The sequence below is a fragment of the Oncorhynchus masou genome, chromosome 30 (assembly GCF_036934945.1).
Source record: "Oncorhynchus masou masou isolate Uvic2021 chromosome 30, UVic_Omas_1.1, whole genome shotgun sequence".
NCBI classification, from domain to species: Eukaryota; Metazoa; Chordata; class Actinopteri; order Salmoniformes; family Salmonidae; genus Oncorhynchus; species Oncorhynchus masou.
The window spans coordinates 13,017,859-13,041,312 of NC_088241.1; the positions used below are offsets into that span (position 1 = coordinate 13,017,859).

Sequence of the window (23,454 nt, forward strand, 5' to 3'; positions counted from 1 at the left end):
ATGTGAACTGATTGCCCCCCATCTATCTTCAGAGCTCGGGCTGCTAGGCGACCTAAACTGGAACATGCTTAATCAAATCAAATCAAATTTATTAATATAGCCCTTCGTACATCAGCTGATATCTCAAAGTGCTGTACAGAAACCCAGCCTAAAACCCCAAACAGCAAGCAATGCAGGTGTAGAAGCACGGTGGTTAGGAAAAACTCCCTAGAAAGGCCAAAACCTAGGAAGAAACCTAGAGAGGAACCAGGCTATGTGGGGTGGCCAGTCCTCTTCTGGCTGTGCCGGGTGGAGATTATAACAGAACATGGCCAAGATGTTCAAATGTTCATAAATGACCAGCATGGTCGAATAATAATAAGGCAGAACAGTTGAAACTGGAGCAGCAGCATCGAATTGGACAGGAGATGTACTCCAGATATAACAAACTGACCCAGCCCCCCGACACATAAACTACTGCAGCATAAATACTGGAGGCTGAGACAGGAGGGGTCAGAAGACACTGTGGTCCCATCCGAGGACACCCCGGACAGGTCCAAACAGGAAGGATATAACCCCACCCACTTTGCCAAAGCACAGCCCCCACACCACTAGAGGAATATCTTCAACCACCAACTTACCATCCTGAGACAAGGCTGAGTATAGCCCACAAAGATCTCCGCCATGGCCCAATCCAAGGGGGTTGCCCTTAACACCCCAGCCATCCTACAATCTAAACTTGATGCCCTCAATCTCACACAAATTATCAATGAATCTACCAGGTACCTCCCCAAAGCCTTAAACAGGGCAGCCTCATAGATATCATCCTAACCAACTTGCCCTCTAAATACACCTCTGCTGTCTTCAACCAAGATCTCAGCGATCACTGCCTCATTGCCTGCATCCGTAATGGTTCAGCGGTCAAACGACCTCCACTCATCACTGTAAAACGCTCCCTGAAACACTTCAGCGAGCAGGCCTTTCTAATCGACCTGGCCGGGGTATCCTGGAAGGATATTGATCTCATCCCGTCAGTAGAGGATGCCTGGATATTTTTTTTAAATGCCTTCCTAACCATCTTAAATAAACATGCCCCATTCAAGAAATTTAGAACCAGGAATAGATATAGCCCTTGGTTCTCCCCAGACCTGATTGCCCTTAACCAACACAAAAACATCCTATGGTGTTCTGCATTAGCATCGAACAGCCCCCGTGATATGCAGCTGTTCAGGGAAGCTAGAAACCATTATACACAGGCAGTTAGAAAAGCCAAGGCTAGATTTTTCAAGCAGAAATTTGCTTCCTGCAACACTAACTCAAAAAAGTTCTGGGACACTGTAAAGTCCATGGAGAATAAGAACACCTCCTCCCAGCTGCCCACTGCACTGAAGATAGGAAACACTGTCACCACTGATAAATCCACCATAATTGAGAATTTCAATAAGCATTTTTCTACGGCTGGCCATGCTTTCCACCTGGCTACTCCTACCCCGGTCAACAGCACTGCACCCCCACAGCAACTCGCCCAAGCCTTCCCCATTTCTCCTTCTCCCAAATCCGTTCAGCTGATGTTCTGAAAGAGCTGCAAAATCTGGACCCCTACAAATCAGCCGGGCTAGACAATCTGGACCCTTTCTTTCTAAAATTATCTGCCGAAATTGTTGCCACCCCTATTACTAGCCTGTTCAACCTCTCTTTCGTGTCGTCTGAGATTCCCAAAGATTGTAAAGCAGCTGCGGTCATCCCCCTCTTCAAAGGGGGGACACTCTTGACCCAAACTGCTACAGACCTATATCTATCCTACCATGCCTTTCTAAGGTCTTCGAAAGCCAAGTCAACAAACAGATTACCAACCATTTCGAATCTCACCATACCTTCTCTGCTATGCAATCTGGTTTCAGAGCTGGTCATGGGTGCACCTCAGCCACGCTCAAGGTCCTAAACGATATCTTAACCGCCATCGATAAGAAACATTACTGTGCAGCCGTGTTCATTGATCTGGCCAAGGCTTTCGATTCTGTCAATCACCACATCCTCATCGGCAGACTCGACAGCCTTGGTTTCTCAAATGATTGCCTCGCCTGGTTCACCAACTACTTCTCTGATAGAGTTCAGTGTGTCAAATCGGAGGGTCTGCTGTCCGGACCTCTGGCAGTCTCTATGGGGGTGCCACAGGGTTCAATTCTTGGACCGACTCTCTTCTCTGTATACATCAATGAGGTCGCTCTTGCTGCTGGTGAGTCTCTGATCCACCTCTACGCAGACGACACCATTCTGTATACTTCTGACCATTCTTTGGACACTGTGTTAACAACTCTCCAGGCAAGCTTCAATGCCATACAACTCTCCTTCCGTGGCCTCCAATTGCTCTTAAAGTAAAACTAAATGCATGCTCTTCAACCGATCGCTACCCGCACCTGCCCGCATGTCCAACATCACTACTCTGAACGGCTCTGACTTAGAATGCGTGGACAACTACAAATACTTAGGTGTCTGGTTAGACTGTAAACTCTCCTTCCAGACCCATATCAAATATCTCCAATCCAAAGTTAAATCTAGAATTGGCTTCCTATTTTGCAACAAAGCATCCTTCACTCATGCTGCCAAACATACCCTTGTAAAACTGACCATCCTACCAATCCTCGACTTTGGCGATGTCATTTACAAAATAGCCTCCAATACCCTACTCAACAAATTGGATGCAGTCTATCACAGTGCAATCCGTTTTGTCACCAAAGCCCCATATACTACCCACCATTGCGACCTGTACGCTCTCGTTGGCTGGCCCTCGCTTCATACTCGTCGCCAAACCCACTGGCTCCATGTCATCTACAAGACTCTGCTAGGTAAAGTCCCCCCTTATCTCAGCGGTCTGGTCACCATAGCATCTCCCACCTGTAGCACACACTCCAGCAGGTATATCTCTCTAGTCACCCCCAAAACCAATTCTTTCTTTGGTCGCCTCTCCTTCCAGTTCTCTGCTGCCAATGACTGGAACGAACTACAAAAAGCACTGAAACTGGAAACACTTATCTCCCTCACTAGCTTTAAGCACCAACTGTCAGAGCAGCTCACAGATTACTGCACCTGTACATAGCCCACCTATATTTTAGCCCAAACAACTACCTCTTTCCCTACTGTATTTAATTAATTTGTTTATTTTGCTCCTTTGCACCCCATTATTTTTATTTCTACTTTGCACTTTCTTCCATTGCAAATCTACCATTCCAGTGTTTTACTTGCTATATTGTATTTACTTTGCCACCATGGCCTTTTTTTGCCTTTACCTCCCATATCTCACCTCATTTGCTCACATCGTATATAGACTTTTTTATACTGTATTATTGACGGTATGTTTTGTTTATTCCATGTGTAACTCTGTGTCGTTGTATGTGTCGAACTGCTTTGCTTTATCCTGGCCAGGTCGCAATTGTAAATGAGAACTTGTTCTCAACTTGCCTACCTGGTTAAATAAAGGTGAAAAAAAAATATGTATATATATATATGATATTTAAATTTAAAAAATATATACATTTGCTAACATTTTCAAAAAACAGTTTTTGCTTTGTCATTATAGGGTATTGTGTGTACATTGATGAGGGGGAAAAAACTATTTAATCCATTTTAGAATAAGGCTGTAACGTAACAAAATGTGGAAAAAGTGACGGGGTGTGAATACTTTCCGAATGCACTGTAAATGAAAGTTAGCTAGCTTGGTGGCTTGCGGGAAAAATAACTTACTTAGCTAGCCACCGTATTTCAAATCAAATCAAATTTTATTGGTCACATACACATATTTAGCAGATATTATTGTGGGTGTAGTGAAATGATTATGTTCCTAGCAGATTTGTCATCTGCCCTGTTGGTGCTGGCGTCAGCTGTAGCCAAGCTTCTAGCTAAACCCAACTCTTCGTTTTGAATTCTCTTCACAATACTTTCGGTTGAAACATGTATGCTTGAATGTTTCCATGTAGATAATAAAAATGTAGATAATAAAAAAATGCTCCATCGTCGAATTCGTGTTGATGAGAGGAATCACCTGAAGCCATTGCGGTCTTGTCAGTTCTTTCAGTTTTTCCCAAAGGATTGTGTCTTTAGTGTCCGTCTCCCTTTCAAAAAATCCCTCCTTGGGGGAGAGACAGTGTCAGAGCACAAAACACCAGTCCCACACCAGTGTAGTCTTTCAGAGACTGAAAAAAAGTTGTCAGCTTGAATCTTTAGCAATTAATCCACTGTTAGGAGCATCGCTGCAAGACATCCAATGGCTTTATGGAACAAGAACAACCATATCTATACACACACAAACGTATAGCGCAATGAATATAATACACAGTCTTTGCGAAATGCCACAAAACAGGATTAGATTTATTTTTAAATCTCACCCCCCCATCAATACACCGGAAGCCGTCAAATGATAACCCAAACCTGCCTTCCTCCTTGGCAATTATGTGTGAAACACATCTCACTGACATAGAAATGCTGCATACATGAAAACAAGCCCAGGTTCCTCCAGGGTGAAAAGTCATAAAATCACTAGCTGTCCGGACAGACAGGGCCATAAACCTTGACTGTCAGGCAGATCAGTAATTATCCTCACTCTCTGTTGAGACGAGTCTGTGTGAATATCTCTGCTGTGTTATGTTGTAACTCCATACTGTTTATTGGGCTATGTAAAGATCCAATTGTGTAGCTTGCAGTACCATGTTAATATGCATATTTATTTCTATTCTAAACCACATAAATTACTTTTTTTGTGTGCGTGTGTGTGGTGACTAAGAGAATAAAACTCTGGATATGGACACAACTGCTTGGTTCTTGTCGGACTACCTGTAGTGGGTCAGATCAAAACAGAGTCAGCTTAAGTCACTAGCAGATAAGGACTCAGAAGCCAACCGCTCAGACAGCTTCAGCTAGCCGTTTTTACATGGTTCTTCGAGACAGATTCTAACACCTGAGAAAGCTGATGCTAGATGTTAAGGAGTACCCTGAAGAGGAGTTTGTGCCTCACCATGAGATCTATAGTTGTGATGTTGAGGTACCCTGAAGAGGAGTTTGTCACCGCAGCAGGAGCACCAATACCGTCACTACTCTCCTGACTACCACCGCTCTAAGCCAGTTATTCACCAGATTCACATAACGCTTTGTATTCAGGACATGAAGCAAATTTATTTGCACAATTTTGGGCAGTTTTATTTTAGTGCCTTATTGCAAACAGGATGCATGTTTTGGAATATCTTTTTACTCTGTCAATTAGGTTAGTATTGTAGTTTTCTCGAATCACAGCCATTAACCTTTTACTACAGTGGGCTAAACCAGGGTCACACAGAGTTCCTTAGTAGTCTTAAACAATCTATTTTGAAACAAAAGTATACATCTCACACATGTTATGTTATGTTAACACCTATACCATGTCCGATATAGAGTTGACATGTAATAAATGTTGAGTTTGCATCCCAATATTACACTTTGAATACATCACAGAAGACTGAAGTAAGACAAAACAATTTGACATGGAAACACTGGATTTTCTGACAAAAAACAGTTTATTCATTATGAAATTATGAAAAATATGAAGAACATTCTCCCCGTGAGGCCACTAGGTTATTTGACTGCAGTAAAGTGATACACTCTGTAACTGTTCTAAAGTCACCATTTGCCTCATGGTGAAATCACTGAGCGGTTTCCTTCCTCTATGGCAACTGAGTTAGGAAGGACGCCTGTATCTTTGTAGTGACTGGGTGTATTGATACACCATTCAAAGTGTAAATAACTTCCCCATGCTCAAAAGGACATTCAATGTCTGTTTTTAAAAAACTAATCTACCAATAGGTGCACTTCTTTGTGAGGGAATGTGTGTTTGAAATTCATTGCACGACTGAGGGACCTTAAAGATAATTGAATGTGTGAATATCTCTGATGTGTTGTGTTGTAATGCCATGCTATTTATTGGGCTATGTAAGTATTGCATTGTGTAGTTTGCAGTACCAAAATATTTGTATTTATTAAACCAGGCAAGTCAGTTAAGAACAAATTCTTATTTACAATGACGACCTACCCGACCAAACCCTAACCATGCTGAGCCAATTGCGCACCACCCTATGAAACGACCGGTTGTGATACAGCCTGGAATTGAACCAGGGTAAGTAGTGGCGCCTCTAGCACTGAGATGCCTTAGACCACTGCACCATTCAGGAGCCCCAATATGTATGTTTAGTTATATTCTTCTATAGAAACCACAAAAATCACTTCTGATGCAAATCTGTGTGTGTGTGCAACTGTGAGGTGGTGACTAAGAGAATAAAACTCTGGATGCAGACAAATCTGCCTGGTTCTTGCCGGACCGCCTGTAGTGGGTCAGACTAAAGTAGAATCAACGGGTGAGGGCTCAGAAGCCAACCGCTCAGATGGCTACAGTTGGCCGTTTTAACATACACAGCGGGAGCGACACCAGTAGCAACGGGTGTAGAACCCCCGCCTGCCGAACACTGCTATCCAGCAGTTCTGTTAACGTTACGGCAAGGGCAGGTGCTCGGCAGGCGGGAGCAAATGACACTGTGAGCTCGCTAGTACTCCAGTAACTTTACACAGGCGTTCTGTTAACGTTACAGCGAGGGCGTCTGTGTCTCTGTCTGTTTATCACAGCTTTCATCACAGTTTGGATAAGGAGGGGTGGGGTGGCTGGTATATCTATTCCTGTAGATTTAGGAATGTCAACATGCAGTAACGAGAGCCGCAATCACACTATTGACTCTGCCACACACTATTACAGATTATTATGAAATAGATGCAAATTACTTACTCCAAATGTGTATTCGTCACATGAAAAAATAAAACATACTGTCTTTTTCTGTGACTGAAATGCACTGAATAGAAAAGTGTGTGCTGGACACCATTTAAAAAAAACTGTCCTGTGTATTTCAAAAATACTTTGTGATAGTTGGTTGACATTTCCCAGGAGAAAAGTAGATTAATATTTAAGAAAAAAAAATGAATCTAATGAGATTGACCATATGACTGGATACTGACCACTGAATATAATTGACTGTTAAACGTTACCTTTCAGGTATTTTAAATGTCTACTTGTCAATGTTTTTGTAACGTCTGTAATGTCTTTTTCGGTATGTGTCAGACCCCAAGTAGACTAGCTGTCATCATGGCGTCAGCTAATGTGGATCCTAATAAAATCTAGTAAAATCAACATACTGACATACTGTGCCTCAAGGCATCACAAATGGTGAGAATAACAGCAAAAGCAGTCTGTACTGCTCTTGCTGTCCTACAAACTAAAGTATACACATTTTGTTCAAAAATTCAAGTACTTTCTGTTGTGTGTGCCAGCACTAGTACGGGTGGGTGCTGCTTTGCAGCACTATGCCACCTAGGGAAGAACTGTCAAGAAAATCGTTTTGAATAATGATATACTCATTAAGGGCAGTTGTGAATATACTGTAGTTGATTCTGTTGGAACCTTCAGCCCTATTGACAGAACTGAGTCATATTTATTCACCTAAAGCATAATTTCATTGGACCTTTCTGTTTTTTTGGATCTTTGCATTCTGTGTAGGTCTATGGCACCTGGTGTCCCTGATAGGCCCTGACCTGGGTAGGGCTCAACGGACGTGTGTGTGGGGTTAGACAAGAACAGGCATATACAGTCACAATCTTAGAGATTGGGCCAACTGCAACCCTTATTGACCGCCATATTACAGTGAGGTGATCATTAATATAGGCTAAGATCACCCACACAGCTGATATCAATGATTTTAGAATTGCCACCGCTCCAAAGCCCCATTTAAAGCTTACCTGATGCTAAAATGCGTCCTTTGTCCTGATCTTGTCCATATTCTGATTGTGCCCACATTTTTAGACAGGTGTAGATGATTAAAAGACTCATTGTGATCCTAACCACCTCTGGAGGTAGTCAGGCATGGATTGTCTGGATATCTTTACAAGTGTAGACAGATCTGGACAGAGAAACCACTTAAATAATCATTATCCCGCCCTCTAAAATCATTGACTTATGACATCAATGTATGTTTTAAAATAAATAAAAACATTTATGAAAGAATAGTATACATATATTTGGATACAGGGAGGGACCATGAAAAATTGTGCAGACAGTGGATGGATAAGAAACACATTTTAATACCATGTGAAGACAGATTACAGATTACAGTAGTGGAGAGGGTAGTAAGTTTTAAATTCCTCGGCATACACATCACAGACAAACTGAATTGGTCCACTCACACAGACAGCATCGTGAAGAAGGCGCAGCAGCGCCTCTTCAACCTCAGGAGGCTGAAGAAATTCGGCTTGTCACCAAAAGCCCTCACAAACTTCTACAGATGCACAATCGAGAGCATCCTGGCGGGCTGTATCACCGCCTGGTACGGCAACTGCTCCGCCCACAACCGTAAGGTTCTCCAGAGGGTAGTGAGGTCTGCACAACGCATCACCGGGGGCAAACTATCTGCCCTCCAGGACACCTACACCACCCGATGTTACAGGAAGGCCATAAAGAAAGATCATCAAGGACAACACCCACCCGAGCCACTGCCTGTTCACCCCGCTATCATCCAGAAGGCGAGGTCAGTACAGGTGCATCAAAGCTGGGACCGAGAGACTGAAAAACAGCTTCTATCTCAAGGCCATCAGACTGTTAAACAGCAACCACTAACATTGAGTGGCTGCTGCCAACACACTGACTCAACTCCAGCCACTTTAATAATGGGAATTGATGGGAAATGATGTAAAATATATCACTAGCCACTTTAAACAATGCTACCTAATATAATGTTTACATACCCTACATTATTCATCTCATATGTATACGTATATACTGTACTCTATATCATCTACTGCATCCTTATGTAATACATGTATCACTAGCCACTTTAACTATGCCACTTTGTTTACATACTCATCTCATATGTATATACTGTACTCGATACCATCTACTGTATCTTGCCTATGCTGCTCTGTACCATCACTCATTCATATATCTTTATGTACATATTCTTTATCCATTTACACTGTGTATAAGAAATTAGTTTTGGAATTGTTAGTTAGATTACTTGTTGGTTATTACTGCATTGTCGGAACTAGAAGCACAAGCATTTCGCTACACTCGCATTAACATCTGCTAACCATGTGTATGTGACAAATAAAATTTGATTTGATTTGATTTATAAACAGGGCTCAAAAACCATTTCTTCCAAACCATTTTAGCTCTAAAACTAACCTTGGTCTACAGTGCATTCAGAAACGATTCAGACCCCTTCCCCTTTTCCACATTTTGTTACATTACAGCATTATTCTAAAATGATTAAATAAATGTAAAAAATTCCTTCATCAATCTGCACACATCACCCCATAATGACAAAGCGAAAACAGCTTTTTAGAAATGTAAAATCAGAAATATCCTATTGTTATTTCTTCCACAATGTTCACTCTAAAACAAACCTTAATATAGATGATAGGAATTACAGCTAAAGCAGGCTGGACATGCACGTCCTCAAACTATAGTATGAACATCTAGTTCCAAAATCCATTGTTGTATGCAAAAATCCCCCTCACGTCATGACTGATCTTGGCATGTCAACTCCTTAATCTCCTTCTTGAGGATTTCATTGAAAACATTATGTATAGAGAGAGATGTTGGCCGACTGTATGACACCAGGACAATGGATATAATGAGGAGTTTTGTTATAAAGCTGATAGGCTGTCATATCTTCAACCCTGTAGAATGACCATTACTCTTCAAAAAGGCAAAACAGCATAGCCAATTGAATCAAGGATGCTGATGAGAAGTGATCCTATTAGATGTTATGAGGAACATAAAAGCCTTACATAGTGTATCAAAGTTCGGAAAAGAAACCGGACAATGATTAACCATTATCTAATAAAGAATACACTTGCTAAACTACCCCCTAAAGGAAGGAAGCACATTGCTTCTTATTACTTTACCAATAGTATGCTCCATATTGTCACTTAAAACTTAACTAAACCAGAAAACACTATGGACAATAAATGGGCTACATTTCATGTCAAATAACCATTTTTATAGAACAATATTAGGAAATGGAACAGAAAGACTGATGATACATTTATTACACAATTCTTGAACACAACAATGTTTTAAGTGACAAAAAAACACAATGATAACAAATGAATATCCTGGAAAATAACTGCCCCAAAATAAATCCTCTGAAACAAAAACATGTGACAATAATATAGGCCTATAAAACAATTACAACTGTGGTCCAGCTTGTTTTCTTCATACTGCCTTGAGTCAACAGTAGCAACCCATTTTCATTGGTAAAGCAGTCAAACCAAAAAGATGTGTAAAACCACTCAAACACGACTCAGCTTAAATATCACAGTCATTTGTATTGATCATTTTGCGCATCATTCTTACAAGCATACAATGCTTTGTCATTACATTAAATTGTATCTAGGCTTACATGGCACCTAAATCATCTGTTTAAAAACACAGATCAGCAAGAGACACTATGCTGGCTGATTCTTGAATTTGATAGGCTTATAGCTGATAATGCACTGTTGTCCATTGGCATGGTAGCCGATGTGTACCTTGGGTTATGCTTTATCATAGTAACCATACACCAATGTATTATTGGACCACTACATTTAAAGTTATAGGACATACATACTCTCATTGTCATTTTGCACCACTACAGTTGAAGTGGAAAGACACATAAGCGGCAATATAATCAATTTAATATTAAAAACATTACATACTTTTTTCTTAACATTCTCAGATCAGCAGGTAAGGTAAGTGTGATCCTGTAATGATTATGTACACTATACACCAGGGTTGGGCTCAATTTCATTTCAATTCAGGAGGTAAACTGACATTCTCATTCCAATTAAACATGACCTCAATGCTTTTCAATGAGAATGTTGTGAATTGGAACTTAATTCCTGAATTGACTGAATTCAAATGGAATTGGACCCAATCCTGCTACTAAACACCCCATCTCTTATAAAGAATCAGAATTTGACTTGGGGCTAGTGCTACAGAACAGCCAATAATCAAAGGATAAATAATATAGAGAAAGATTGTGTAAGAGAGAGCAACAGTTCACATTCCCATCCAGAGACACACTAAAGCACTTAGAAATCGTCATAGAGGACACGTGGCATTTCAAATCGCCAATGACCCATGAGACTTTGTTCAAAATGCCCAGTTCAATCAAAAACTAGATTTTCCCGTGTTTTATATACACTGCTCAAAAAAAAGGGGAATACTTAAACAACACAATGTAACTCCAAGTCAATCACACTTCTGTGAAATCAAACTGTCCACTGAGGAAGCAACATTGATTCACAATAAATTTCACATGCTGTTGTGCAAATGGAATAGACAACAGGTGGAAATTATAGGCAATTAGCAAGACACCCCCAATAAAGGAGTGGTTCTTCTCAGTTCCTATGCTTCCTGGCTGATGTTGTGGTCACTTGAATGCTGGCGGTGCTTTCACTCTAGTGGTAGCATGAGACAGAGTCTACAACCCACACAAGTGGCTCAGGTAGTGCAGCTCATCCAGGATGGCACATCAATGCGAGCTGTGGCAAGGTTTGCTGTGTCTGTCAGCGTAGTGTCCAGAGCATGGAGGTGCTACCAGGAGACAGGCCAGTACATCAGGAGACGTGAAGGAGGCCGTAGGAGGGCAACAACCCAGCAGCAGGACCGCTACTTCCGCCTTTGTACAAGGAGGAGCACTGCCAGAGCCCTGCAAAATGGCCTCCAGCAGGCCACAAATGTGCATGTGCCTGCTCAAACAGTCAGAAACAGACTCCATGAGGGTTGTATGAGGGCCCTGAGCACGTGACAGAGTCTGGAGACGCCGTGGAGAACGTTCTGCTGCCTGCAACATCCTCCAGCATGACCGGTTTGGCGGTGGGTCAGTCATGGTGTGGAGTGGCATTTCTTTGGGGGGCCGCACAGCCCTCCATGTGCTCGCCAGAGGTAGCCTGACTGCCATTAGGTACCGAGATGAGATCCTTAGACCACTTGTGAGACCATATTCTGGTTCTGTTGGACCTGGGTTCCTCCTAATGCAAGACAATGCTAGACCTCATGTGGCTGGAGTGTGTCAGCAGTTCCTGCAATAGGAAGGCATTGATTCTATGGACTGGCCCGCCCGTTCCCCAGACCTGAATCCAATTGAGCACATCTGGGACATCATGTCTCAATCCATCCACCAACGCCACGTCGCACCAGATTGTCCAGGAATTGGCAGATGCTTTAGTCCAGGTCTGGGAGACCATCCACCACCTCACCAGGAGCATGCCCAGGCGTTGTAGGGAGGTCATACAGGCACGTGGAGGCCACACACACTACTGAGCCTCATTTTGGCTTGTTTTAAGGACATTACATCAAAGTTGGATCAGCCTGTAGTGTGGTTTTCCACTTTAATTTTGAGTGTCACTCCAAATCCAGACCTCCATGGGTTGATAAATTTGATTTCCATTGATTGATTTGTGTGATTTTGTTGTCAGCACATTCAATTATGTAAAGAAAAAAGTATCGAATGAGAATATTTCATTCATTCAGATCTAGGATGTGTTATTTTAGTGTTCCCTTTATTTTTTTGAGCAGTGTACATTTCCAGGTTGGAAATAATACTGTGAAAATTATAATGCTCTTAGTATTTGAAAAGACCGCCTGAAATTTCAGGCTGTTTTGGTGGGATGACATCACCAGACGGTAAAAATTAGTTAAAAGATGAATAACAAAGATTTCCAAACATCTCTGCCAATAACAGCTAGTTCAGTTTCCCCCTCCCCCAAAACCATTCCCAGACAATCCTAGACAACCATTTTAATTGAAAACAACAACAGTAAGTTACTTAATTGTTAGCCAGAAATGACTTGATATTGAGATAGAAATGGCTGCATTGGGCCATTAAATCCATGCTTCATTATTAGCCTAGGTTTGGGCCTCAGTCTACTGGTCAAAGACAGATCCTACTCACTATAGTATATAGTTTGATGCTCTCTCACACCTTTTGGTTGTTAGAAACTAATGAGGATTTGTCTTTCCAGCTGTTTCACGAAGCTTTCCATACCTGGGAAGACTTGACGGCCAGACATACCACACAGACAAACATCCCTCTCGTCACATCTCAGAGCAATCCTCATGTGAAACGCTTAGTTTCTGTGCACTCAGAAGTGCAGTGAGCGAGAATAGTATGGGCAGTTATGGCATTAATGGTGATGGGACACCATAACTAAAGTTCCCTATTGAAACAGTTCAGCCCATTCTCTCCCCAACTATTGGCTAGCTAGAACATTCTCTCAACAACCACTGGCCAGCTAGCACGTTCTCTTCCTGCCTATTGGCCAGCTAGAACATTCCCTCACCAATAATTGACCAGCTAGCACATTCTCTCCATGACTATTGGTGACCTAATTTTGGGATCATGGCTTGGGCTGGGCCGACAGACAGCCACTGGCACCCAATAGGTCAGCTATCACACTAAGACACTACCTTCAGATCGACCACTAAGGGGCAATGACACTGAAACAATATGGCAACTAACAGAGCAAATATGACATGATGTAGCTAGGTGACAAGTCAACAAAAAAAGCAAGATATTTTTTTTAAGAAGTTCCCTTGGCAAGGTTGCTATGGCAACAACAGCAGTGCCCATATGCATTCCGTGCAGCGGGGTAACAATGTTACCGTAGTGGGGTATCGTATCATAAAATCAGACAGTTTTCAGCTTATACAGTCAGTCTATGGACAAGGTTAGGGATCTTCCCCAGCCCAAACAATGTGCTAGTGGTGTGGACAGCAGCAGGCCAGTGCAGAGTGAGTCCCTGTATGCTTCACAGCCCTACATCATACACCTGGCCTTTCTCTCACCCCACCCTCCTCCTCCTCTTCCTCATGCCGTTGGCTCAGTAATCAGTACAGGCTCCAGGCCCGCTTATCCTGAGGGTACGATGATGAAGAAGAGTGGGATGAAGAGGAAGAGGAGAAGTCTGTGGGGCGTAGCTGCTTTCCACACGCACACATTCAGTCCATCTTCTCCTTCTGGACCAGCTTGGGCGCGTCTACAAACTCCCGACCGTTGAAGAGGATGACGCCGGCCGTCACGAAGCTAGCTGTGCCCCAGAACAGCACATACGCCAGGGTCTCCGTCCACGTGTCACCTGAGGGGGGGAGACACGCAGGGTGACTACAGGTAATAACTAGGTACTGAAAAAGTACCCATTGATAGCACATACTTGCCTAGTCAATACCAGTGGAAAGTGTTGTAAAACGAAGTACGGCAAAATGTGTTTATGGGACCAAATCCTAACTTGAGATTGGTGCAGGTGTAACTAGAATTTTCAAACAAAGTCCATGCCCCTATTAGGATTCAATGCAGAATTGACAAGGGAGTCCACTGCGGTCTTACCAGCCATGAGGAGGCAGATGATACACATGGAGAATGCCACAACCATGATAATGGGCAACTAAAGGGGGAGAGGGGAAATGGGAGTTAAATAAGATAACGAAATCTCAATCTACCACCTGTGACTGAAACCAACACATATTGTAGCCAATCAGTACACATAGCAGTGATCAGGCCTAGCCAATCAGATCTCACCGTGAGGAACTTCCAGTCTTTGGTCTCATGCAGGGGTGTGGTCATGTCTGCCTCATCAATGGAATAGTTACCCAGGAACAGATCAATAGAGTCCTGATGATCAGGAGAGATGTCTCAATTATCAGTTACCACACAAGTCAAGCATTTTTTATTAGTCACATTTACAAAAACATGACTAATAACTGGCACACATGCACAGTAGACACACACACCTGTCTGAAGCCATCTGAGAAGTTGTTCTTGTAGTATCTGATCATGGAGTTCCATCCATCCATCACCAGCCCCCATTGTGTCCTCTTCCCTGTTCTGAGACATGAGCAACTCTTCAGTCATCCTCAGTCATCCTTGTCATAATCTCTCACACACACTACAAATATTCATCCACGTCATCCTCCACCCTTTCCTGAGCACGCTCTTACTCAAGAGTTGTCTTCCTGGTGATAACAAAGGTCACTAGCAAAACATCCTACTCCTTCCTCCCTGTTCTAAGGGCACCAGTCCATTCAATACTCATCACCAAAACCAGTACAATGTTTTTATGTAGTTCATAGCCAATAATGCATGGCCAACTTCATAGGTATGTGGGGTGTGACTGACAGTGGGATGGTACTGTGCCAGCAGAAAGACAACTAGTTCTCTGTCATTGTTAAAATGGACAAGTTCTATTGGAATCCATGAAGAGAGCTAGTCCTGTGCCTTAGTTTGCTAATCACTAGATTAGCAAGAAACACGTGAGCCCCTCTCTCTCACCTTGTGAAGTCCGTCTTCAAGGCCCCTGTGCCAGCATACTGCTTGGCACACGCATTGGCATTGTCTGCCCACGCTGCAGCGAGCAAGTGTGAGAGAGGAAAAGGGGGGTGGAAGAAAGAAAACAGATTTAGTGAGTGGAAAGAGGGGAGGATTTCAATCATGTTAACAAACCGTAGTGTTGGAATAATCTCATAAGGAAGACAATGCTGTGCTCGTGCTGGCAGAGGGGTAGGAAAGTGTGCAGATTTCAGCTGAGGATCACCATTTTTGTAGATCTTCTCGAAGTCGGACTGATCTTCAATCCTCTGGCCCATGTGGAGAACTCCCAGTCGCTGCAGATAAACAAAGATGTGTGGTGAGATACTGCAGTGGCCTGACTACAGGGGGCAAGGAGGAACCAAGATGGTCGCCATCAGATTCAGCACTGTTGTTTACCCGAAAGACCTTGATGCAACTGCACCTTCATCACCCTGTGGGTCAACCAGCAGCCTAACTACTACACTATTAATACATGTTTCAATGACAATTTAACCCACAGTGCTAAAACAGTTGAATAAAACACAATGGTACCTGAAGTATTTAATGTACCTGGGTGAGATGAGACCTGACCTTTTCACAGCCCAAATAGGGTCAGATAACTAAAACAGCCCACAGTCAAAGTCCACAGAGACAGCAGCTTTAGTCAAAGGCCTTCAACATAAAGTTTGGAATTTCCAGTCTCTGTTTTGTCAGTTTGTTGCTCATTTGCAAATGTGGGTCAAGTGAGTCGAAGAAGTTGTGAAACGCATGACTTTGTCAAGTCAAAGGTCTGTTAGGTCAAAATGGACGAGCTCCTCATAAAATGTGGTTTGCCATTAAGATTTTTACCATTGCTTTTACAGAATGTAAAAGGGGAGGCTAAGTCTACACCTTTAATGAACAGTAAAACTCCTGAGGTGGAACCGAGAGGAACATGACATTGCTCATTATGTCAAAGACAGATAGTGTGTCTAGATGTGGTGGAAGTGCTTAAATCAGGGATGTCAAACTCATTCCGTGGAGGGCCTAGTGTCTGCTGGTTTTGTGTTTTTCCTTGCAATTAAGACCTAGACAACCAGGTGTGGAGAGTTCATTACTAGTTAGTGACCTTAATTCATCAATCAAGTACAAGGAAGGAGAGAACCTGTTGCCACTTGGCCCACCGTGGAAGGAGTTTGACACCTGTGGTCTAGATGGACGTGGTAGGAGTGTGTGTGTGATATATATATATATATAAAAAATGGACATGTCTAGTCAGTGTGGGCGTGTCTGGTTGGTGGTTCCCACCTCCAGCTGTGACTGCAGTGAGCGTCGTGCCAGCAGACTCTGGATGACGTTGGTACGGTCCAAACAGTCCATGCAGTTACTGCGGAACATCCCTTCCTGTTGCACCAGAACGTTCCCATCCACATCAACCAGGAAGTACCTGACCAACCAATCAAACAATTTGATTTCTATAATATTTACAATAACATTTGTCACAAAACAAATCAGCAAACCACAGAGAGAGATGAACACCCCCCCCATGCAGACTAAATACTTACCCATACTCGTCCTGCATCTCTGTCACCATATCGACTAAGATCTGCAGGCGATGCCACCTCATCCGACTGCATTCCTTGTGGAAGTCAAACGCTATGTACCTAGAGGTGCACGGTACAGGGAGAAAAGTTATGTAAAATCCAATTAAATCATTTTCTGTAAGGGGTTATTTGGAGTTCCATGGCTTTAGACAGAATGTTCACCCCTAAAAAATAAATAAATACATGAATGACGTTAGAAGAAGACGGGCATAGTGGGATCAGAATGAATGATGGGGAAAAGCTATAGTCCTTACTTGACCATGCAGTTGCCCAAGCTGGACACCATTTTGTCAAAGGCCTGTTCCAATTGCTTCTCTGAGCCTTTCTGGTCAATCAGATTTAAAATCACTTGCTTTCCATAAATGATGATCTGCGAGTCAAAATGCCTTTGGAAGCCATCCAGCTGTGAAAGCAGGACAATAAAGGTAGGAAAGACTTGACTCAGTATAGTAATCCTCAATATCACACCTCTACTGTAATTAAATGACTTGTACTGTACATTAACATGTTTGAACATGAAATAAACAATGGAATATTGTAACAGGTAGCTTACATGGTCAATGGTTTTGCTGATCTGAGGTTTTGGTTTGTACTTGAGGTTGGGTCTTTGGGACCAGTAGAAGGGGATGGAGCCTCGGGTCTGTACGAATGAGGCCTTGCCCCCGCTGTACTGGACAATCTGCTCTGTCTCCACAAAGTTAGCTGCATGACCCTCTGAGTCAATGCCTGATGGACCAAATAGACATTATGTAATGATCCATCTGAACGAAGAGTGTTTGACAGTAAAACTATAAAGTGGACAGGCCAATATTATCTGCAAAGGGCTGGTGTGTCTGCAGGGTTTTGTTTCAACCCAGCTGTAAAACACATGATTCCACTAATCAATATATTGATTGAAGACCCAGCAAGCATATAACGTTCTGAGAACCATGTTTCTTAGAGCTTGGTGAGAGTGTGGTTGTCCTATGGTTATTTTGCAAAAAACCTTCCCACAACTTTCCGGAAATGGTGCAGGATAGTTCATTGCTATGAAAATTATCAGCACATTTAAGGAAGGAAGAAAAAAAAAAGGGGGGGTATATACTTGGTATTTCATTACCTTAACAGAACATTTCCTAAAAGTTCAAACATGGTTACATTGAATTTCAATGTTTGGAATGTTCTCCAAGTGGTTTGACATTGGGAATAATAATAATTTTGCAGGCCCAATTTTTCAGTTTTTGATTTGTTAAAAAAGTTTGAAATATCCAATAAATGTCGTTCCACTTCATGATTGTGTCCCACTTGTTGTTGATTCTTCACAAAAAAATACAGTTTTATATCTTTATGTTTGAAGCCTGAAATGTGGCAAAAGGTCGGAAAGTTCAAGGGGGCCGAATACTTTCGCAAGGCACTGTATTTGGAATTCAAGGTCACACTTAACCAGTATGGCTACCACAGCATTCTGCAGCGACACACCATCCCATCTGGTTTGCACCAAGTGGGACTATCATTTTCATTTTTAACAGGACAATGACCCAATACACCTCCAGGCTGTGTAAGAGCTCGTTTACCAAGAAAGAGAGTGATGGAGTGCTGCATCAGATGATCTGGCCTCCACAATCACCCGACCTCAACCCAATTGAGATGGTTTAGACCGCAGAGTGAAGGAAAAGCAGCCAACAGGTGCTCAGCATGTGGGCACTCCTTCAAGATTTTGGAAAAGCATTCCTCATGAAGCTGGTTGAGAGAATGCCAAGAGTGTGCAAAGCTGTCATCAAGGCAAAGGGTGGCTACTTTTAAGAATCAAAATTATATTTTATATTTTTTTAACACTTTTTTGGTTACTACATGATTCCATGTGTTATTTCATAGTTTTGATGTCTTCACTATTATTCTACAATAAGGAAACCCCCTTTAAAGAGTAGGTGTGTCCAAACATTTGACTGGTACTGTTTGGCTGGAACAAAACCCCCTGCACCCACACCGGTCCACTGTGGAAAAGATTGTCCGTCAGCCCTGCTCTAGTCAGAAAGCTCCAGTTAGACGTGCTGGTGGATGTGGAATCAGTCACCTCTGACGTAGTAACGTACTCCAGCCCTGAAGCAGCTCCGTCTGGAGATGACGTTCCAGTCAAAGATCTTCCCATTGATGCAGCAGGACTTCATAATGATGACTGGACAACACATGGTTAGGGGTAACACGGTCTTAACCTTTAAAGCCTAACTTTACCTCCTGAACTCAACCTTTCTCTGACCTCCTTTTCAGAAAATGTTTTGGAGTGTTGTGATGTTTAGAAAAGTGGGCTCCATCATATTATGTCAATGGATTCACTTTCCATTGTCTGTAAATACAATACCCCTAATTTCCCAATTATAATGCGACCTATATGAATCTTTAGCTCCCCCTTGTGGCTAAAGGAGCAAACTGCAAGTTCACTTCTATTGATATTTATTTTGCTTTATTTAACTAGGTAAGTCAGTTAAGAACAAATTCTTATTTTCAATGATGGCCTAGGAACAGTGGGTTAACTGCCTGTTCAGGGGCAAAATGACAGATTTGTACCTTGTCAGCTCGGGGGTTTGAATTTGCAACCTTCTGGTTGCTAGTCCAACGCTCTAATCACTAGGCTACCCTGCCGACCATATACATGGTCTATGTTTTTCTCGGGGAAAAGAATGACAAGACTAATCCAGAGAAATAGGGGAATCACTAGCTGGTTTACATCCAGTCACTCAGACCGCTAAACCCCATGCAAAATATGAACGTGAAAATGACCATGTGATCTAGTGTGTTGTGCACACATGCAACTGTTCCCAGAGGGTAGATTTCACACTATTTACAGATTACAGGGTTTAAACTACAATGCTGTTTAACAGTTCAGTCACTATAAACAACCGCCCTGTGAATGACATATCTCACATGGGCAATATCTGTTGTCTTACACAGGAAGTGGTAATGAGGGTCTTCCTGTTTATGAGAATTGAAGAGTGGAGAAAGTCTTAATCTGGAGTTTGTAACAAAAAAACAAACATGAAAGGATACAGCCGTGGACAACTGGGAAAGCAAACCTGTGCAGCTGTCAAGAGAAGAACAGAGACAATGCAGTTTAGAAAGATCATAAGATCTGTACTGGAGCATATTCATTCTATATTTACCACAAGTGGTTAACATGTATCAGTTCTGTCCTTACCTCTGGCTGTGGCATGAATTCTCTCAACAGGTGACCATTCCACACAAACCGCTGATCTGCCTAAAAAAAAGGGCAAGAACACAACACATCTTTATCATACCATTCGACTTGTTTCCACATGCCCTGCATAGGAAATGTCTGCATATGTACAGGACAAAAGTACAAACACATTACTCGTGTTTTCATGAATGTATCTCCAAATGGAAACATGTTCTTACATTATTTTCCTCCCTCACATACATATATATCCCCTCGTTCTCTCACCCTTTCCAGCAGGCTCATCTCCTGGAACTCAGGGCTTGTGTTGGCAAGTCTCTGCAGAGTGTGGGTCAGGTCATAGTCTGTAGCAAAGTAGAAGCCGTCTGTGAGCAGAACACTGTTGATCATGGATAGGAAGGCTTTGTTGTCCTGCATCTGATGAGGTCAGAATTCAAAGATAGGTCAGGTGGCAGGTTGACCAAGGAAAGCACAGAGGTCAAAGGTGAGAGGTCAGGAGGAAGGTTGAAGAAGGAAAGCAAAATAGAAGTTAGGTGGAATGATGGTTAGAAAGTATTGGATGACCACTATCCTAAAATAATATATACAAGGAATCTAAACTTATATACTATAAATAACATCTCCTCCACCAGTACTGTAACTAGAAGCCAACATAGAGATGCTCACTAATAGAGAAACACTTGTCTAGACTTGGGGACAGAACAGAGTGTTCTTGTAACAGCTACATGATGACACCATCTGAATGCAGTACTTGTTCTGTCTGTGAGAAGGGGTCTCTTTCTCTTTGCCCTTCACATACACTTGACTGTCTACAGACACACTGTCTGCCATGGACCAGCTCCATAGCCAATTCAACACAGGACATCTATGTCAGCACAGATGCCGAGCATCCTCTGTCCAATATAATGCATTCATATTGGTCAGGCTAGGGTTTGACAGGTCAGCATCCACAACAAAACAACCCACCGTCATTAACATGTTGTCATGTTGAGCTTGGGTGATTGTGGTTGTGGGCTGGCACTGGGGCCCCAACTCACACCTCCCTACCTGGTTGTCTGTCAGGTGCAGCACAGTCTTCTTGTAAGAGATAACGTCAAAGTCCATAGCCTTCCACACAGCATGGCCCAACAGGTCACCCACCTTTTTCTTCTTTGTGACAACGATGAGGTACGTGCCTGGGGAGGGTAGGCAGAGGGGCACAGGTAAAGTAAACACTCACCCTGTTAAGAACATTTGTGTGTACACAGGTAAAGTCTTCTCAATGGATCATTTTACAGAGTGCAAGATTGAACCTACCTGCCACCAGACGGATAGTTCCCATGATCCCACATATTGGCCTGGTGACCGCATGGGGAGGAATGTCTTTCCTCACTAGAGAGACAAAGACAAATAATCATCATTTTTTAAAACATTTTAGCAGACACGCTTATCTTGAGTGACTTACAGTAGTGAGTGCAGACATTTTCATACTTTTTTTGTACTGGTCTCCCATGGGAATCAAACCCACAACTCTGCCATTGCACAGTGCTCTACCAACTGAGCCACATCATTCTTTCATTGCCTTTATGATCACAAACCACCATTCGCTTATCTTTCAGTTCACTGCAGCTAGCGACTGGAACGAGCTGCAACAAACACCCAAACTGGACAGTTGTCTCAATCTCTTCATTCCATGACTCAATCATGGACACTCTTACTGACAGTTGTGGCTGCTTTGCGTGGTGTATTGTTGTCTCAACCTTCTTGCCCTTTGTGCTGTTGTCTGTGCCCAACAATGTTTGTACCGTTTTGTGCTGCTGCCATGTTGTTACCATGTCGTTGTCATGTTGCTACCATGCTGTGTTGTCATGTGTTGCTGCCATGCATTGTTGTCGTCTTAGGTCTCTCTTTATGTAGTGTTGCGTTTATCTCTTGTCGTGATGCGTTTTGTCCTATTTTTAATCCCAGCCCCTTCCCCGCAGGAGGCCTTTTGGTAGGCCATCAACGAAAAGAAGAATCTGTTCTTAACGGACTTTCTTAGTTAAATAAAAAATATATACAATGGACTTGGTCGGCATAAGACAGTATCATGCCATGATGATATAACACACACAAACACAGCCTACCGGTGAGGATCATTTCTGTGGACACCCTGTCAATGGACAGTGCATCATTGGAGCCGTCATCGCAAGCCTCAATGTAAAACTTCTCTGGGGTAGTGTGCCTATAGGGAGGAGAGTGGGCACAGAGGAGGGAGATACAAAATCAGTGCCCTTGGTAGACGAACATTTGGCATGGTGACGCCATGGTGACGACAAAGGGAAAACATCGGCTTGATTTGGCAAAAGCTCAACTTAGTTAGTGGTTAACGTCGCCACAAGCTAGCTCACACATACTAGCTACTCACTAGCTGGCTCAATGGGCTAACTAACGTTAACAGCTAAGCTAACTATTTTTTTAGCTAGCTGTTTCATCAACAAGATCGATTGAATTCTACCACTTAATTAAATCGAAAGGCAGATGGCTAAATAAGTACTGTTACGGACAACACAACGACACATCCTTGACATGACTGTAAACTAACGTTAGCTACAATACTGTAAACTGAAACAAATCCCGCATACGAATGACTGCAGCCTGTAATTGCTGTTGAACGTTAGCTAACTAGTTTATCATCTGCTAGCTAGCTCTAGACGTATACATACGGCAATTTTCTCTCATCAAGATATGGCAACGTTTTCAGAAAAGTTGTACTAGCTAGCTTCTGAAAATAAAAGACTGAAAACGATATATATTTTCAAGACTTACAGGTTGAATTTCTCGTAGGCGGTCGCCATCTTTAGAGGTCTGACCTAGTGACGTGTCAATGAACGTGCACATTGTATATTATGGCTGGACCGGAGTTCGCGTCCTGGGTCAGACATGTAGCGTCGTAGCACATTTGCAAACTATGATAAAGTATAGGCAGCAACTTATTATGTATCACACACAAATACATTATTTGATCAAAGTTACAGTTTCGTAAATGCACTACTACTCTACAAATCAGATCGTGATAACTTTATAAAGTGACAGTCCCTGAACCATTTTCAGCGGGCTAGTGGCGCAATGGATAACGCGTCTGACTACGGATCAGAAGATTCTAGGTTCGACTCCTGGCTAGCTCGTATCTTTTTTCTCTCCGGATCTTCTCTGATATTTTTTCTCCGAAGATGAATTTATAGCTTGTTTGTTGTCATGATGAAGGAAGATATTATTCTTTGTTTCGATGGTATCATGACTTGTTTGATTGAGTTCGACTCTTGGCTGACTCTGATCTTCCGATTCAGAACTTTTCGTCGCCTAGGGACTACTG

The 23,454-nt window shown here is 42.5% G+C and overlaps 1 protein-coding gene and 1 non-coding gene across 2 annotated transcripts; one reads left to right on the top strand and one right to left on the bottom strand.

Annotated features, from left to right (window-relative positions):
- Nucleotides 1-10,071: 10,071 nt before the first annotated feature.
- On the bottom strand, nucleotides 10,072-22,960 carry LOC135522073 (phosphatidylinositol-3-phosphatase SAC1-B-like). The gene is made up of 18 exons (XM_064947995.1): nucleotides 22,908-22,960; nucleotides 22,226-22,323; nucleotides 21,417-21,491; nucleotides 21,168-21,295; nucleotides 20,388-20,537; nucleotides 20,124-20,183; nucleotides 19,976-20,009; nucleotides 19,005-19,106; nucleotides 17,505-17,677; nucleotides 17,206-17,354; nucleotides 16,913-17,011; nucleotides 16,656-16,794; nucleotides 15,613-15,682; nucleotides 15,351-15,423; nucleotides 14,813-14,906; nucleotides 14,601-14,693; nucleotides 14,409-14,466; nucleotides 10,072-14,160 (listed from the first exon to the last, which is right to left on the bottom strand). The coding sequence occupies exons 1-18, from the start codon at nucleotides 22,934-22,936 to the stop codon at nucleotides 14,024-14,026; spliced, it is 1,761 nt and encodes a 586-aa protein (XP_064804067.1). The 5' UTR covers nucleotides 22,937-22,960; the 3' UTR covers nucleotides 10,072-14,023.
- Nucleotides 22,961-23,193: 233 nt separating this feature from the next.
- Nucleotides 23,194-23,266, top strand: trnar-acg (transfer RNA arginine (anticodon ACG)). Its single transcript has one exon. It is a non-coding gene; the product is annotated as a tRNA-Arg (tRNA).
- The last annotated feature ends 188 nt before the right edge of the window (nucleotides 23,267-23,454 follow it).

Excerpts from the sequence above, each read along its gene's own strand:
- LOC135522073 (XM_064947995.1), bottom strand. The coding sequence starts at position 22,936 with ATGGCGACCGCCTACGAGAAATTCAACCT. Across the intron at positions 19,107-19,975 it reads TTTCCCAGTTGTCCACGGCT|TCATCATTATGAAGTCCTGC; the intron begins GTATCCTTTCAT and ends TGTGTTGTCCAG. Across the intron at positions 14,694-14,812 it reads TCTCAGATGGCTTCAGACAG|GACTCTATTGATCTGTTCCT; the intron begins GTGTGTGTGTCT and ends CCTGATCATCAG.